At 31.8% G+C, this 19,471-nt stretch overlaps 2 protein-coding genes across 2 annotated transcripts; both read right to left on the bottom strand.

Annotated features, from left to right (window-relative positions):
• Nucleotides 1-2,513: 2,513 nt before the first annotated feature.
• On the bottom strand, nucleotides 2,514-12,597 carry LOC143922466 (sodium-coupled monocarboxylate transporter 1-like). Its single transcript, XM_077445713.1, has 13 exons — nucleotides 12,179-12,597; nucleotides 6,808-6,967; nucleotides 6,613-6,730; nucleotides 6,463-6,530; nucleotides 6,222-6,376; nucleotides 5,942-6,082; nucleotides 5,653-5,871; nucleotides 5,459-5,586; nucleotides 5,238-5,380; nucleotides 3,847-4,031; nucleotides 3,640-3,757; nucleotides 3,419-3,568; nucleotides 2,514-2,705 (listed from the first exon to the last, which is right to left on the bottom strand). The coding sequence occupies exons 1-13, from the start codon at nucleotides 12,367-12,369 to the stop codon at nucleotides 2,592-2,594; spliced, it is 1,890 nt and encodes a 629-aa protein (XP_077301839.1). The 5' UTR covers nucleotides 12,370-12,597; the 3' UTR covers nucleotides 2,514-2,591.
• Nucleotides 12,598-15,705: 3,108 nt separating this feature from the next.
• LOC143922719 (uncharacterized) lies at nucleotides 15,706-18,034 on the bottom strand. The gene is made up of 4 exons (XM_077446051.1): nucleotides 17,982-18,034; nucleotides 16,761-16,825; nucleotides 16,329-16,602; nucleotides 15,706-15,910 (listed from the first exon to the last, which is right to left on the bottom strand). Exons 1-3 carry the CDS (start codon nucleotides 17,997-17,999, stop codon nucleotides 16,332-16,334), a joined length of 354 nt encoding a protein of 117 aa, XP_077302177.1. The 5' UTR covers nucleotides 18,000-18,034; the 3' UTR covers nucleotides 15,706-15,910; nucleotides 16,329-16,331.
• Nucleotides 18,035-19,471: the final 1,437 nt, after the last annotated feature.

Raw genomic sequence — 19,471 nt, 5'->3', positions numbered from 1 at the left:
GGGGAGATGTTAGGTTTAAATATTACAAATCTTTTTAAGTCTATTTCATTTTTACCAGTGATTATATATGGATCACAATGCAATATTTTTCACCCAAGTCAAGATTGAGAAACACCGATTCATTGTACTTGACTGTTTGATAGTTTATTATTTTAATTTTTGTTATAATATGTATATTAATTTATAAAAAAATGTCATAATCAATTTAATGGACACTTTTTATCGATAGACTTTTATATTATACGACTTTTTTGTTAAGATTAATTGTGTAAGAATATATCCAATAGCTTTAAAATTGAAAAGCTATGGACTACATACTTAATATTTCTATAATGCATGTAATATAATTCCTTTTATTATATTATAAATATCTTGATATGTTAGAACTATATTATTAACAATTTTCAATTTAATATTCCAATACATACAGCTTGATCACTAAATAAATTTTGATTGATTTCATGTGGTGTCAGTGGTGTGGTTTTTATTTTGACGTATATTTTTATTTTGCGCATGATTATTGTTGCAGAATTTCAACGCCATCTTTCAGTGTCCTTGCTTGTAAAGTTAAGCTGCGCCACTGTGACAATATTATCAGTTGTATATGAAAAGTAACTGTAACTAAAAGTAATATTTTTATACAACTCTAAAAAAAATCTCAATCTATTTATTCAACTAGTTTTTTGTAGTGCTATATCTAGATAATACACTTTTTGTGTTATTACATAATTTGTATAATAATAATACTGTGTATATGTTATTTCCTTAATTTCCATGTTGAATTGTGTCCATGTAGTACAAAAAAGGAGGCATTTTAAACGGTTAGAAAATTAGACAATTGAATGTGAATCCTTAAAAAAGAATAAAGATTGTCAAAATTTAAGGCGCCATATTTTTGAAAAATAATTTTTGTAAGACCCAAAAGTCGAATACTCAAAATTTTTCACTGATTGTTGAATTATGTACTCCGTTTGTTTCCACATAACCAGTTAGTTTTATTAAAAATAATTTGACAGTACTACATATTGTGCTTACATGTTATACATACATATAATATTTACGACATTCATTAACGTAGTTAAACAATTAAATAATCCTAGTTGTATTTCGCTTTTTTGGCGACACAGAGCAATGTTCCTTCGTTTATATCTACCGTATTTAATTCCGTTTAAAACAACCTTTCAAAAATTTACATTCATTTAATTCGGACAACCTTTCCTACTTGCCTATTCTTGATTGGAGAACATTCATCACTTATCGTTTAAAACATGTAATGAAGTAGTATTCCGTAATATGAAATGAATTTTCATTGAATATTTAACCATTTTATAAACACAGCTATTGATCATTTTAATTGTTATGAAAATAATGTATCAAAACTAATATGTAATGTGATATGTAAATATGTATTTGATTGTTTTGTTAATTCAAGGCCTCTTTGTGTCGGTGGTCCGCAACGTGTTTGTCACATTTCTTTTTCTCGATATTAATATTATATACGTGTAATATCATTAACTCTATATGTATGCACATTGTTCAGTTGACGTGAGAAAAGTGAGGGCACCATTGGCAAACTCATCGTATTGTATATTTCGTGTGCCTTGCGAAAAAAAGGGTTGCGGACACCATGTTGCATTCATACATGTACTTTGTTTTGATACACGCGCTGCTATATCATGCATTTTAAATTTAGTCATAGTGAAATATAATAATTTTCGCGCAAATACAGTATTACTTATATATATATATATATTATTACATACATGTAACTCTATATAATACAATACCCATTTATTATTACAATTTTAGTTAAATGTGTAATGCGTTACGCGATTTTGGAGTGCCTGATACATGACGACAATGAAAGTCGTGTGAAGATTTAGCTAGAATTGATTTTTGTTCCGTATATGAATTCTTGTAATTTTTTCGCTTTAATCGAATTTTTGTTGGTGATATGTATATTTTAACTTTATTTTAGTTCACACGATGCCATGTTTATCTAACGATCGTATATGGTTTCTATATAATTTTCCATTTATTATGTTACGTCTTTGTTACGAGTACTTTTGATGAAAGTGTTGTTTCCGAGTGTCGTCGTCTAATAATGATTTAGATATACGAGTCTATACTCACCAAAAGAGGTTAGGATATATTATAAGTCAAATAAAATATAAAAGCTTTATCTGGATTGTGATTGTTGCTGCTTTACATTGATATTAATTTAACTTATTATTTTACTATAAAAGAATACATCTTTTTTTTAATGTGATATTAATTATATTATTTTTGTATGTTTACAAATTCAATAAATATTTTCATTTGCTATTTACGAGTCTCTTAGAATTACTTTCTCATTGTGATATACATACACACACACACACACACACATACATATATATATATATATATATATATATATATATATATATATATATATATATATATATGTGCGTGTGTGTGTGTAATTGAAACACATACACACGTATGTGTGATGCATAATAAAGAAGGATTTTCAAATAAGATGCTGTATTTATGAATTTTATTATATTCATATATTATGTATATATCCCGTTATATCCTGTGATGTTTATTTATTCAGAACAATTTTTGATTTCCTGCATGTGAATCGATACATTTTCTGCTGCTTGATTTTCATTTTTTTTCAAATCATTTTCTATAGCTTTCGCCTCATTACATTGTGCAATCTGAAATTTAAAAAAAAAATCAAACACTTTCCAGATTGAATCAATTTTGCCATTTAATATAGCCCAAATTCAACAGATGGTATTTATAATGTAAATAAAATAAATTCTACTTGAATGGTCGTGCAAGAAATAAAATTTTATTTTAAAGGAATAATTACAAAACTTGTTTTGATATTTTTTAATGATATAAATATTGAAACTTGATTTTGGCATAGCTGGCTGAAGTGATTTTTTAACCCTTTGTACGCCAGCGACTCACCCATGAGTCGCTCATTGACTCGCCTTGTACACCAGTGTTTTACGGGTGAGTCGCATCGATTTCTCTTTCGAAACTTGCAATATTTAACGAATAAAAATAGTTTTACAAGCACCATCTATGGACGAACTTGGTTACAAAATTTAAAAATGATTCAAGTTTTCCTGGATTATTTCAATAAAAATACAACATGTTATCAGGGCTGCCGCTTAATCAATTATAGCGAGTAAACTGAAACGTCCATAGACTCTTGTACATCGTCACACATATGAATCCGATCAAAGGTCACATCAAACCTCTGGGATCTTCGAATTATGCGAGTCAAATCATTTGTTTTGCATGTACACATAACAAAATATGTAAAAATTACAGGATCAAATACTTCACAAGTGGCAGCTAACTGGTTAATAATTGTTGCCACCCTCCTCAATTCTGTTTGCATTTGTGTAATACTTACATTTTTTTCTTGATCGGCTGTCTTTTCTCTATACAAATTTTCTTCATATGCCAATAGTATGTTTTCTTTAGTCAGTCTTGGCTTTTTACAATGTTCATCCTGTTTCGGTAAGTAGCGGTGTATTATTGGTGACAGTAGATCTCTGTGAATCTATTTTACATAATGTTATTACTATTTTGTATATTGTTGTTATGATTAATAGTATATGTATATGTACTTACCATTGCTGGATCGTTCGGCGTTGTCAGAAATGAAACGACCAAGCCGACAAACATTGAAGTTACCGTGCCTACCAATGTGTAGTATAAATATGATAATTTATACAGTGGAAATGGTTCTCTAAAAAATCAAACAAATTTATATGTAGGAATCAGCTTATTTTTACATGTTTGATTTTGGAATTGTGATAGTATAACGAAATCATTTACATTTGGTTCTCTTGCACAATGGTATTAACGACATTGGCCGCAAAGGAGATGTTAAACGATGCACAATCTTCTACACTCACTGGCTTTTTAGGATTAACTATAATTCCTTGAGCCATTGCCATTTGAGTGCCAATGGATATCCAGGCTACCAATGAAGTTGAAACGACTCCACCGACAAGAGCTCCCTATAATTATGAATTTCTAATAAATAGAATGTTTATAATGGGATATAACATTTTTTTTTAAAAATTTTATATTTCTAGAATTTTTAAATAAATTTGATAACTATAATAGTTAACATATTTTTCTTAACATCCAATTACATACATATTTACATATATTCCAATGAACTGAACTCGAACCTTAATTGTTCACTTATTTTTTTATTACAACTGAAACAATTTGTGATATAACCAGTGACGGTTCATGCATAGAAGCTGCGGCGCTGCAGCACCCCCAGAAAAATTACAGAATAATCGCATTTGTATACATTTGAAAGTTGTGAATATAATTACAATAAAAATGATAACATATTTAATTATTAATGAGTATGTCAAATATATAATTGCAAGTTGTAAATGTGACTTTTTCGTAATTTTTCCGGGGGTGCTGCAGTGCTGCAGTTCCTATGTACGAGCCGCCACTGGATATAACCATTTTTATGCAGCCATTGATATATTTATTATAAATTATAAAATCAGGTTCTCAGGGATAATAATAGTATGCAATTTAATATTATTATATTATTATAATATTATTCATTATAATAATAGTATGCAATTTTAAAATAAATAATGTTCAAATTTTAGTCTCCATATTCTTGTCCATTGTACCAAGAATATTTGAATATAATTGGTTGATTTCTATATTAAATTTGATATTACAGTGATTCTGTGTTCCCTAGTGAAATTATATTTTCGACAACTCAGTCGATGAAAGTATATCACACAAATCAGTACATTAACATGACATTAATTGAATCAGGAAAAAACATGCTATCAACTTGGATGCTAGATCATAACAGCATAAATTGGAAAGGACTGAGAACTTATTTATTAAAAATACGGTATTCCTTTCAGGAATCAAACGGTCCCCATATGAAGCTGTATTGAGACAAACTGCAAAAGTTGGTCTTACATCATCAAATTTGCCTTCTGATGTATTTAAATATTTATACACTGAAGAAGATCTGAAAAACTTTTGTTGGAGTTATAAGAAGAAGAAGACCCAACGTTCATCGAATTATCAGAAGTAAATGTAAACTATTTGGAATATGAATTCGTCAAAAGCCTAGTGAACGTATACTTTCACGGTTAGTATTAAATCACTGTAACATATGTACATGTACGTATTTTAATTTTTATACATGCGTCAAAAATAATTTTACATACAGTTGCATTAGCCCATGGGAAAAACATTCCCATGGAGAATAGTCCTAAAAGGGTACCAGCAGTGATTCCAGCCAAGCTTTTACCTGCTTGTATCAAAGCACCCATCTTTTCAACGAGAAACACCATCGCAACACAAATGGTACCTTAAAATAAACATTCAATTCTAATAAGCACGCTGGACACATTCAGAAATAATTTTCCTTATTAACATTATACTTCACCTATAATGAGGACAATTATTTTCATGATAAACGACGCTCTACCTTCAGAAATTGGTTTTTTATACATGGGCCTGATTAAGTCTTCGAATATGACACCAGTCATTGAATTCAAGCCGGTGGACATGGAGCTGGTGTTGAAATGAATATCATTCTATTGCGTATTATATATGTGTAATAGTGTGGCATATTTTTACCTCAGAGCAGCACTGAACACTCCGCTGAGAAATATTCCTGGCAGGCCTGGTATGTTTCCGGCAATATCGATGACAAAATATGGCAACAACTGATCACTCTTGCTTATTTCACCTGTCGTCAGCGGGTCGCACTTATAATATGTCGAGTAAATTACCAAACCCGTGTAACAGCACATGGAAACTATTGAGACTATTCCGACTGCGAGTATTCCAATAGTTCTGTGAAAAATTTCTACTGTTGTATTGAATTTTTAACGATTTTTTTGTTATTGAAAGTGTGATCACATACATGTTCGCCATTTTTAGTGAAGACATGGCGAGGCATCTCTGGACCATAGCTTGATTGACCGAGAATGAGGCAAGAGTGCTAAAGTAATTGCCAATAGTTGTCGTCCAGAATGTGTGTCGGATTAAAGGATTGATATCAAAACTGAAATCATAACGAAAAGAATAAATAGTAATTACCCGGTTGAAAAAGTGGTTTTGGCAACTATAGAGCATTTTATTGAAGGTTTTTTATTTTTGTTGGAAACACGTTGTTATGGAAATTGAAAGTAAACATGAATTACTTGAAAAATTCTAGACGATCGCCGCTTATAGTACGTTCCATTACAACAGATGGACCTCCTACTTTTATTGTACCGTATACCATTACAAATATTACACCACCAAACATTAAAATAGTCTGTAATGTATCTGTCCAAACAACAGCCTTCAGCCCACCCTTTAAAAACGTTGATAAAATTAAATAATGTGTAGAAATAATATAAAATTTTAATATTCATTATGGTTAGCATTACAAGTACTTACCAGTGTAGTGTAAAATATACATACTCCGCAGACTAAAGGTGAAACGTGATGTAAATTAATACCGGTAACTGAAATAAAATAAACATATCTAAGTATTTAATACAAGTTTATACGTCCAAGTATTTATATGCAAATATAAAATAAATATACATTGACTGAATGCCAGAGCAGGTACGTATATAACTATAGGTATGTATAACATCATTTTAATGACGAATATTACAGATCCGAGTATGCGTACTGGTTGACTAAATCTCAATTTGAGGTACTGAAATTGGTATTTAAAAAATCACTGTAAATTATAACGCGACAAAGAGTGAATTTATGAATTGAGTTATATCATACTTCATAGCTGGATGTGATTTGTAATTTGTAGAATACTGGTAGGTAGACTATGGCCATAGTCACTGACAGGAATACTTCGGAAAATATACACATCCAATATTGTGTGCCATATGTGTACATTTCAGCTGGAAGTCCTAGTAGTGAAATACCTGAAATGTAACTGAAAAAGGTGGGGATTTTTATGTTTCAATTCAGTGTGCTATACGTTTATGACGTTTCGTGATGGTTAATTTTTTTGGCGTTAGTTTGGTTAGATTTGGTTATGATATTACAATATATTTCACATTATAATATATTCGCATATTGCTCTTTAAATGATAAAATTTAGATTATAAAAAAAAATTAAAAAAAATATAATGGACAGGAGTAGTTTAGTGTTCGTTTAATAGATATAAATTAAAAACTGTAGTTTTGCATAGTGAACAAAAAAAAATTATATAGTTTGTACAGCTAAAAAACTTTTTTAAATTTCTTTATTTGGGAACCTTTTAATTTGAAACTGATTTAAAGAATTTGAAAAAGTAAAAACTTGGCCTTAATCAGAAATTTTATGATAGTTAGGCTTTTATTTAGTTGTTTATTTGTGTCAAGTGTCAAGACTTTAAGAAAAGAAAACACTTAAGTCAAGAAAACAAGATAAAAATTTAAAAAACCTCGCAAAATGGCAAAGTTTCAAAGCGATCGGAAGAGTTTTAGGAGGTTTTTCTATAACAATATACAAAGTGAAACTAAAAAAAACCTTGTAAAAAAAGGTAATATCCTGTATCTATTTATTTATTTTGTTGGGAAAATGAACAGTTTATTAAATTACATAAATTGATAAAAGAACATAATTATTTTAAGAAAAACCATTAAGAATTTTCGCATAAATGTACATATAATAATATTCGCATTTTCGCATATATCACACGTTAATACATTTTAATTTTTTAACTTTCTACTTTTTTCTGTATCTTCACAAAACCGATGCATATACGGTCTTATAAGGGAATTCTATCGCAATGATAAAGTATACATTACTAGTCTATATTCTAAATAATCATTCGGTCATAAAATTGCCCACTGTATATTTCCGCGTGTTCCTTCTTCAACAAAATCATTTGCACTTTGCAACGTGGTTGGTCTTATGAGACCTATCAATACAATTTCTTAATTAAATGTACATATATATGTATGTACATACGTACATATGAGTTCCATGACAATTTCACTTCTACATATTTTCCTTCGATATATAAACTTAATACATTCAGCCCGGCGCATGATTTCATACGTTTGCCCATGTGGCGGCACTGTCACGCGTATCGGCACCCAATTACGCGTGACTGTATTAAATTACTTTATATAATGAGTTGTCCCTAAATCTTTAGAATTTTAGTGTTTGGGTGCTCAATGAAGTGGAACCGTAAAATTACAGTCTGCTATAGCAGTGCTTCCCAAATTGGGGGTCGCGACCCCCTGGGGGGTTGTAGGATTTCTCGCGGGGGCCGCGAAAATATTCAATAGAAAGTACAAATATTCATTTATGAATATTTTTCCACATTACATATTTAGGGAATGTATATTTTTAAGGAAATATTTCCCAAATTTGAATGAGGACAAAAGGAACAATTGGATAAGAACACCATTTGCCAAGTCCTTAAAATATGATCATATTACGTGGACAGCCCAAGAAGAGTTGATCGATATCAGATAAGATAATTTGCTTGAAGTGGAATTTAATGAAAAAAGTATTTCAGAATTTTGGTTAAGGCAACAACAACAATATACTGCTATTGGAAAAGAAGCCCTGGTAACTCTTATTCCTTTCGCGACTACGTACCAATGCGAAACAGCATTTTCGTCATTACTTATATTAAAAAAATATATAAAAAAAAAGTTTCTTAAAAACATACCTCTTCTATAATTTGTATATAAAATTATTATTTTGAATAAAAACACCAATATTTTTTTTTTACTATCGCCATCTATGTTTAAAAGTAACAAACAAACGTCAACCGTAAACGTCAAATAGAATGTCGTCGGGCAAATTACAAACGCGTCTTACACGATATATTTGCACCATCGTAATGGCGGAGGCTCAATTTACTTATATTGATGACCAAAATGAGCAATATGGCAAAGTATGAAAACGATCGGATAAGAGATAAAAATGACCACTAACACGAAAGCCATGTGAAACGTAAAGGAGGAATGTAAAAATAAACAAAGGTCATGCCTTTCCACGGAGACTTTGGAAGATGCTTTGCGAGTTAGCATTTCTGACATTGAACCCGATATCGATTTATTATGTAAAAACATGCAACCTCATCTATCGCATTAAATTGTTTCATGTGTGTATAGTTTTTTATTTAAAAAAAATGTTTTTAAGCAAGTTCCTATAATTTTGTGCTGAATATAAATATGTGTATTATAATTGTAATAATTACTGGCAAATAAACCTTTTAACTAGAAAATAAATTTTTTTAGGGGCCGGGAATTAATTCTTTCAGATTTAGGGGGTCGTGACATGAAAGTAATTGGTAGAGGTAGGACCGGAAGCGCGCCGTCTATTGTTCCATTATTGTAAATGCTTTGTAAAAAAGGTTCGGCAAACCTTTAACAATGCATTTACAACATGTGAACAATGAACAGCGCGCTCTGGGTCCGCTCTTTAGTAATTGGGAAGCACTGTGCTATAGCACTATCCGCGTGGCCACCGGTGGTACAAGCCGGGTTGAATGTGTTAAACAGACAATTTTACACTGTACTTTTCTCGTGTGAAATTGCCTGGTAATCACATAGTACATGTGTATATACTGATATTCATATCCCCTGTGAACCATCATTTTCTATATACATGCATACATGCATATTTTTGTTATGCGCATGTGTATTCGATGTGTAAAAGTCAAGCATGGGCGTGCAGGTGTATTCAATTTATTATATCATAATACATTGATAGGATTGACATCCGCCTTGGAGTGTTAAATCTGTTACAGAGGTCGTCCTCAATGTGCTTCAATACGTCTTTATTGCCGAATTAACAGACGCGGCACCACTTTGGCAAAATAGGGCTACTTCGTCTACGACCTATTATGGTGTAAGTCGCTTCAGATTATCCAATAATGAACCGGAAGGCGATCATTACTGTCAGCATAACGAGTGCTAAATGTGAGCTCGGGAATACCGTTTGTTTTGAAGATGCCATTACATTTACCAAGGTCACGAAGAATAAGATTGAGAACAAAAGAAAGTATAAAATGATCAAATCTATGAATTTTTTGTGTCATAAATTTAAATTAAGTAATTAATAATATAACATAATGTTAGTAAATGCAAATAAACACAATAGCAATATACATAATAGTAAAATTTAATACATTTTCGCAAAGCGTAATACATCCGTATGACGTGGTAAATCCATAAATCGGAAAACGTAATGGCAAGGTTTTCTTATATTTCCGTGTTTTTTTTTCATTTAATTTCTTTCGACATTTTTAATATACTTACATATCTCTCGTGTTGTAAAGGGGGATGATTGAATTCACATATGTATTTATTTAACTTTTTGTCCGCAGCAACTTTCGTGTAATATTTTATCGAATTTGTTAATTGACCAAGTGTGTCAATCGACACTTGAAGTGTTTTTTTACACAGTGGGTCACCCCATTCTCGCTACTGGCATTTTACGCATGACGTCTATAGCGGTCATCCATGGGCAAAGAGTTAAAAATGCTTCAATCCAGAACAAAAATTTGGGCTATGTACATATGTACATATGTACACAATTGTCTCCCAAATAGGTATGAAATATGAACGAGAGCTCGCAATACAGACATTTTTTGTTTAAATCTGAGTGCACATCATAAAAATGATTCATTTTCAATTATCGCGCATTCATTTTACTAAAGATAATAGAATAAATGGAATTATATTTTATATAAGACGCTAAGAGAGGGTGCAATACATTTTTTTCAGGAAAGGTGCAATACATTCCGCTATATGCATTTTTGGAATAAAAGTAGAACCTCGGTATTTAGACTGTAAGCAGAATTATCACTTTTAATAGATACGTTTTTATTTTTGGCCATTCAATTTTGTTGTTATATATTTTTTAAGTTTCTATATTGAGACTGTATTAAAAGTATTTTTTAAATAAATCAAACATAATTTGAAAGTATCAAAATTGATATAAATATAAAATAAAATCTTTTAAAAGCCGTAAGCAGAACATATTAACCATCTGAACTTTTCGTTATCCGGATTATTATAATCCTTATTTAATCTGACAATCGAGCTTCTACTGTACATTGTTATTAGTAGAGGTAGGACCGGAAGCGTGCCGTTCATTGTTAATTGTTCGCCGTGCTCTGTTAAATTTTTTGATGAACCCTTTTTTTGCACTCTAGCTTTATAATTAGACCCAAAACGCCCTGATTCCTGGAAAAAGCACGCTTCCGTTCCTACCTCTAGTTATTAGTAAGCTTCGGCGCGACCCTGCACACCATTGTTCATTTTTATGGGTTTCGGTGATTATTGGTCACAAAGCGCTCGCCTAAAAGTCACTAAAATCTCTATAACGGAACATCTGGCAGTCGAAAAGTCCATCATACTAGCGATAACTATCATACTTACGAGAACTCGAGTGCCAAATATTCCGTATTCGCAATTTTCATGGCAAAAATTGTCTTTTGGGCGATTGCAATGTAACTAATAATCCAATTACCATTTTTATGGTGAAACTTTTTTTTGCTCTTTAGCTTTGTAGTTTGCCCTCTTTCCTGGAAAATAGCCCCAAAACTCTTTGTTCCAAAAGCACGCTCCACCGCCGAAGACTTGTTATTAGACTTAGGTTACTCGTCAGGGCAATTGTAATTAATAAATATACCAATAAACCATTCCACCAGTGTACAAAGAAAGAGGGCAAAAAAGCTTGGAAAAATATTTTTTTTCTAAGAAATGAACAAGTGTGCTCCGATACCTCTACTACGTAAGTTTAGCTTATTATATACATATATGTATGTATATGATGTGAATGGTACACTTTCAAAAAAGTTCCGTAAAATGTTTCATATTATGATTAATGAAAGCATTTAAAATCACTATATGTAAAAAAAAGCAACTGAAAGTATACTAAATGGTTTTTCACTACACATAATAGTTTTATTCGCATTATAATAAAAAATAATAATATCAAGGATTATATCAAGAAAATGAATAGCACCGTTGTCAGTGCTATTCATTTTCTTCAACATCAACATTTAATAAAAATAATTTAAACGTTTTTACTTACTAATAATAATAATTGTGTTTATTATATCATGTATGTTTTCAAGAAAATCATTCCAAGCGCATATAAATGAAATTAAACAAGCTTAAAGTTAGTTACCTCGCTATAAGTGACATGGATATAGGAAAGATCCCCATGGTCTTGCCACCCATCAGATACTCTTGCGTGGTATTTTGCTTCTTTTTTGCGAAACAGGCGAAATAGACGCCGATGAGCGCCGATAGGCAGAGCATCAGGACGAAGACGGAGTAGTCGAGAAGATCGAAGCTGGCTCTTTCTTTTGGGTCCATTTTGACGGGATGTGAGTTTCTATGTTTTACTTAAGCGGATCCCATGACAAGGGACGGTTGAGCTTAGTTTTTTTGGTCAGTAGGAAGTTTCTGAGCATAAGGCAGAATTTCCTCAACTTCACTTTCATATTCGATCCAGATTGTGGACCATGCGGACTCTGACTGAAGCTAGAGCACCGTTTGCTGGCTATTGTCAATTAACACCGGCGGTTGTCCACTCTCGCATTTGACGCTTTCGACGTGATCAAATCATCAACCACCAAATTGACCCATTTCGCAAGAAGCGCAATCGTCGTCGCACCGATTAAGATCATTGCAGCGAGACCTGGACAACGCTGGATTAGTGGTGCAGTGGTGTACTCGTACACAATACAAAATGCTCATAGAAAAATGATGGGGGCCAGATTGTTTGTACGTAGGACTACGTAACTTCTAGTGGAAATTAGCTGCAGTCTACAAAGCTTCATTCAAAGATGTCAACATTAAGTCTACATACATATGTACATATATTTGCTTCTTGAACAGTCATTTATGTCATATTACAGTGGATTCGGTGATTATTCTGCACAAAGCGATCGTCAGAGTGCCAGATGTTCCGATTGTCGTGTGCGCGATCTCAATGTCCGAAATAGTCCATTTACCACTGCAGTCATTTATGAGGCTTTATACATTTGCTTTATAGTAGTCACTTTGATTTACACGTAGAATTTACTTTTATATTTTATATTTCTTTACTTTAAGTATATATGTATGTGGCTTATGTATGTATATACGAATATACAGGGCCGGGTTCAAACCTACCCTCCTCTATTACATATAAAATAAGCAAAAATAAATCGTCCCAATTAGGAAATTACATTTTAAAGCGCTATTAAATCGTTCTCGTTGAATAATTTTTAAATTTACACAAATATTATTATGATAGAAAATATACAACTTTGCAAAAAAATCTTCATCTAACTTTAGCAACTTATGTCAGATTTAGACGGATTCAAATCAATAATTTTCAACGTACTTTTGCAGATTAAAACCTTTCTGTCGTCTACCGAATGAAGACGAAAGTCTTGCATAATTTACTCTTGGAAATCCGTACGTGCGCGCAAAAACCTTACGTCTACGATATTTCAAGAACATAATAAAAGAAAAATCTTATTTGCACACCAATTTCAAGGCGAGGATGCTGAGATTCCTGCTATAAATAAGTTCTGGCATATATGTACATATAATATGTATGTGCAAACATGAAGCTTTTCATAATTGTGACGCATTTAGTAAAATAACAAAACCAATTTTAAAACCTTCAAAATCTTCAATTTTAAAAACTCCCGATTCCAAAAGTTTCCATTTTTTACATACCTCCTTTACGTTTCACATGGCTTTCGGTGTCAGTGGTTATTTTTATTAATAGCTCAAATTTGATACATTTAGTGAAATAAACTAAGTGCAAACGAACGCTTTTTTTTCTTAAGAAGTAATTCAACTTTCATAATGTCATATTGGATTGGTATAGAAAAATTATAACAATCCATCAAAAAAAAAAAATTTCCATAAATTCTAGGGGGCCCTGGGGCGAGCGCCTTCTTCTCCCGTGCCTAAATTTAACAATGCAGGCACCGTAGCATAGAAATAAATACGCGCTAGTTTCTTAAAATGTTATTTTTGGTAGGTTTTCTTATACGGACGTGAATCATGGACGATAAAATACTATCCATGAGAAGAATTGAAAAATTCGAGCTTTGGCGCTATCGAAGAATGCACCGCATCTCCTGGACTGAATAAACGACACTGTCTTATGAAAGATGAGAACAGAAATATCATTATTATTGAAAATAATCAAATGCAGAAAACTTAGTTACTTGGGACATTTCATGAAAATCCACCTATTGCAATTATTGTTTGGAGACGTTGCAGATTCAGTAAATGTCTGTCCTGGTTGCAAAACATAAAAAAAACTGTGGAAAAGATATTTCACGCCACAATAAGTTGAAAAGAATCCCAAGAGATTGTCAGAATTTGAGAAGAATCATTCTTTTTATAAAAACAAGAATACTTATACGTGACTGACTGTAAATTACCAAACCAACCATTTATTATTATCGCAAAATGTCATTCTATTCAATATAATATATCGCTTATATGCATTGTTGCGTAGGGGTGGGTCTAAATGAAAGGCCGAAGTCGCTTCACAGTATTTATTAAATGATTCAGGAGGTCCACGCGCAGTCAGCGCTCGATCCAGAATACTTGTACCTGTACCAAGTGTACCTCCTTTTAAAGGGAAAGTTTCTCACTACAGCTTCTCCGATCCGTTTATTTATCCATTGTTCAGGCAAGAACAGTTTTACAGTCTCACGCTCTCAGGCACATACATTCTCACGCTTTCGTCCGGATTCTGAGAATTCTACCAGCCACTTACGCGTCCCGTTAGGCCAATCCGGGGGTCTCCATTGTTAACCCCCGAACGAAGCAGACAGCGGATAAACCCCACAATGTTTCCACATTACAATATCAATAAAGAGTTCCAAAGCGAAAAAAAATTGTAGCACTTCTAAATATATCTGATTTAAATTTACCTACGTGAGAAAGAAAATATGCGATTTTTATTTAAAAGTTAAAATTTTATGACTAATAATGATGTTCAATAGAAATCGAAGTCTAGAGTTTTGCATGCTGCTAAGTTAAGTGAAATTAAAATAAATACCGTTATTTATGATATCCGAAACATCAGTGCAATTTTAAACGACTACATCCTCCACTAACATTATAATCATAATGATGAAATAACATTATGCCAAGTATAACAAAGTAGCTATTGTGATTTTAAATGGGCATCATTAAGTACCTAGATTTTATTTAATTTGCGATTGTATAAATTACAAGTTAATAAAATAATTTCATTAAAATCATTACAATTTTTCTTAAATATTTTTTGATATTTTCTTTTTTGACATTAATCTTGTGTAGAGTTAAATATATTTTTTTATGAAAAATTAATATAAACGTGTTCTTCCTAAAAAAATCTCAAAAAGCGATAATTGCCATTTAAAACTTAATTGAATATGAAAATAAATTGAGTTTTATATTTTGCTAGCTTAAAATATTAAGATCAATGTATGTTTGTTTGTTTGTCCACTATACAAATCTACAGTTTTTAATTATGAATCACTAAATTTGGTACCTATGTATACTATTTCATGATTCTCAAACTTCGACTGTAGACTACACAAATTTTCCCCCGAGTAACGTTGAAAAATTTGGTGGTATGAAGTATTAATTTCTATTCTGTTTATGAATTTGATTGAAACAAGTAAGTTGTAGTTTTTTAATTATTTTATTAAATAAACTTAATAATAATAATATACAAACAAAACGAAATCAGCATGACTTTGATATATAATATTTACTGTGACTATACATGTAAAACTTAAAAACGCATTAAATCTTGTTGTGCAAAGTTGTCATAATTTTATCATGACATATTCTGACGGTCGATTATTATATACATTTTTTTATGCTTTTCTAAGACTTCTAACCTCGAAATCTGTCAACAAAAGAAAAAAAGAGAGTTAGAAAACAATTCATATTGGTAAGTTGTTTTTAGTCGCAGTTGGTAGCGTTCAAAACATTCACATAACCTTAAAAATTTGACAGCTGTCAATATAAACAATTGGAAATTAATCTTGGTTTTTTCATCAGATATTCAACGATTAGTTCAGTGGATTTGATTTGGTTAATTTACTATGATTTAATTATACAAATTTATATATTGGTAAAATAAATAATAAAAATTAATCAATGTTTTTTTGCTAAGGAATCTGCCTGTAAGTAATGTAATCGTGTACGAATTTAATATTTTCGTTAAGTATTTAAAGACTAATTAAAAAAAAAAAATGATTTCAATATTGGAAATGTACCTTATAAAAGTTGTGGTTTATTTTTTATATTTTTTGAAAACTTACATTTTACCAGCCACCATTCCAGCCACCGGAGGATGGTGCCCAGTCAGTGTGCAGAGGAGCATGCTCGTAGACGGGCACGTGTTTTACCACCGGAATATGTTTATACACGGGTACTTCTTTGATAACTTCCACATGCTTAATGATGGGAACGTGCTTGATGATGGGGACGTGTTTGATGACGGGTATATGTACTTCTTTCACGATTGGTATATGCTTCACATGATGATGGTGGATGTCGTGGATGTGGTATGGAACATGAATCACCTTGTGGTGTCTGAAATTGAAAGGAAATCTTATAGAATTCCATCTGCATACATATGTGGGAAAATTGAGAGGTTTTATTTGATCGCTTTTCATATGAAATTTATACAAAATATATGAAATTGATAGCAATTTTAATATAAAACAAATAGCAAGCAAAAATAAACTCACGAATGGCCCCCCCCCCAACCAGAGGGTTTCGCTTCAATCGCAATTAGCAGCGCCGCAAATACAAACTTAAACAAAATAAAAAGAACATTATTCATTATGTAAATATAATATAATATTACTATCTTATGTTGCAGTGTGTTTAGTCTTTTTATTAAATAAAATTGTATGAAATGTATCAAAAAAATCAAATTAAAAATGAAAAGGTTTTCATACTTAATTTAAAAAGGCACTTCAAAAGTGAAACTACATATTTTCAACTAAATTTTATATTGCTGAATTATGTTTATGAGCTTTTACTTTTTTTTTCTGTAATAGTTTTTATAAGCATTTTCCTCAAATAGGATTATGACTTTCACTCTTGAAGATTTTTCGCACATTTTTAATTAGTCTTAATTATTTGTTATGTAAAAAAAAAGTGAAAAAAAACATCATTTAAGAACGTATACATATTATATAATCTCATACATCATTTTTCAAGCAAAAAAAGTTGCACTGTTAAACTGTCAAAAGCTATTGCAACCTATTCAAATACACAATGTGTTGAAACTATTATTACAATTGTAAATTGATGTATGAAAAATTAATCGAACACAGTTCATTTTGTATTGTTATAACTAGACACCGGATAGTCACAGTGCTATCCATTGTTTCATTGTTGTAAATCGTTTTTAAAAAAGGTTCGGCAAACCTTTAACAATGCATTTACAACCTTTGAACATTACGCGGCACCTTCTGGGTCCGGTGACTAGTTATCACTAGAGGTAGGATAGCCAAGGGGCCGCTCATTGTTCCATTGTTGTAAATCCGTTGTAAAAAAGGTTCGGCAAACCTTTAACAAGACATTTACAACATTTGAATAATACGCGGCACCTTCTGGGTCCGGGCTTTAGTTATCACTAAGGATAGGTGTCCAGGTTCTATTTTCCAGAAAAGTGGGGTTGTCTATTGTCAATTTATATTGTCAACCTTTTTTTTTGTTCTCTAGCTTTGTAAGACAATAGAAATTGAAAATAGTCAACCCCTCTTTCCTGGGAATAGAACCCAAGCGCCTATCCTTAGTTATCACATATGTCGCTGTTAAGAAAGATATGGGGTATAATTTACAGCAATATAAACATATGCAGGTTTGAACCACGAAACTGGTTGAGTGCGCGGATATGGGTGAAATTTAGTGGATGAAAGGGGTCGCTTTTTATGTCATACCAAATTGACGATACTTACGAGCAACTTGGTAAACATGTTGAATGTGTTACTGGAACGATCGATTACTTGAGTGTGGTAGTGTTGATCGGTTAGATCAGTCTTATATACAGAAAGAGACGTCGCAGCGCCCCACTAGGAAATCGGCACCAGGTACCAGTTTTTGGAGATGGGGGTCCACCTCCCCACCTGGTCCGTCACACTTGTCGAGCTTGGGCAACCTTAAGATCGCACTCGAAACGTACCTTGGTATGCACTTCATAATTAGGACACTGAGTTGAATCCGCGACCTAAGAGTCTCAGAGGTATCCTCATCTTACAAATCTTCAAAGTGATGATTTAACTACATTACAGTATCTATCAATCATCTTGAACTTTTGGATAGCATTTCTTTAATTAATTTCAGAATTTGCCAATGTTTGGGTTTCATATCTGAATATAATGAATACACATTTGAAAATTTTCCAATACTATTATACAATCCATCTCTTTATTTAATTGTTCAGAGGTATAGTTTTAATGAATAATATTACAGTTAATTTTAATTACTGTTCTGAAACTGTCTAATCGCGTTCAGCTACTCAGCCACTCTTCGATTTTCTGGATTGAATATGGATTAAGATATATAATATTTACGAAAAATATTCAAAGTAAATGATTTTCAAACCCGTTTTGAATCTTGTGTTAAAAATATAAATTTTAGTGAATCAGATCGCCTTTGGTTGTGCCACTTTAAAATAAACCTTTCTACATCTTCATTTTATAATTTTTAATCTTGTACTCGTTGATATATGTGTCTATACATCAAATTCGCATGTCGTTAAAATTATTTGTTTTGTATGATTCGAATGATTGAGGTTCTACTATAATGTAAATGTATTTATGGGATGGGAGCAAAAGTTGGCCAGTGGTTGTTTTGTATAAAACCTTTTTTTTTTGGAAAAAGCTTTTTTCTGATTGAAATGTTTAACTTAAGAGGGCTGTACACCCGAAACCTTAATTTTGTTGCCGTTCCTTTCTTCGATATATATATTGAGTGAATGCGACAATATATAACAATATACATATATATTGAGTGTATGCAACAGTTGCGCTTCGACCAGATAATACGTATTTTAAATCGACAAAATCGAGGTTTCGTATTCTCCTATTTTCTCCTCCAAAACTGGATCAATTTTTAAAAAAATTTCATCATCGGTATGAGAAAGATATTTTCTGTGCAACTATGTGCGTATTTTTTTTAAATCGTGGACTCTTTTCGTGGGTGTAAAACAGAGGCGATTTTATAGATGTTTGGCGGCTCCTAGCTCCTATAAAAAATAATTAATCAAAAAAATAAAACAATAGATGCATCTCAATGGTGGATATCCATGGCATATTAAAAAATAATTTCTCTAGTCCCATAATTGAGGAAGGGAGAAGTGTAATACGTTTGAATGGACAAGGCACTGGTGTCCAGCCCTCTTATGGTTTATGCGGCCCAAAATTTTAGTCGCGAATAATAGATTTGA

This window comes from Arctopsyche grandis, chromosome 2 (assembly GCF_051622035.1).
Source record: "Arctopsyche grandis isolate Sample6627 chromosome 2, ASM5162203v2, whole genome shotgun sequence".
Classification (NCBI taxonomy): domain Eukaryota; kingdom Metazoa; phylum Arthropoda; class Insecta; order Trichoptera; family Hydropsychidae; genus Arctopsyche; species Arctopsyche grandis.
This window is presented reverse-complemented; position numbering and strand designations above follow the sequence as displayed.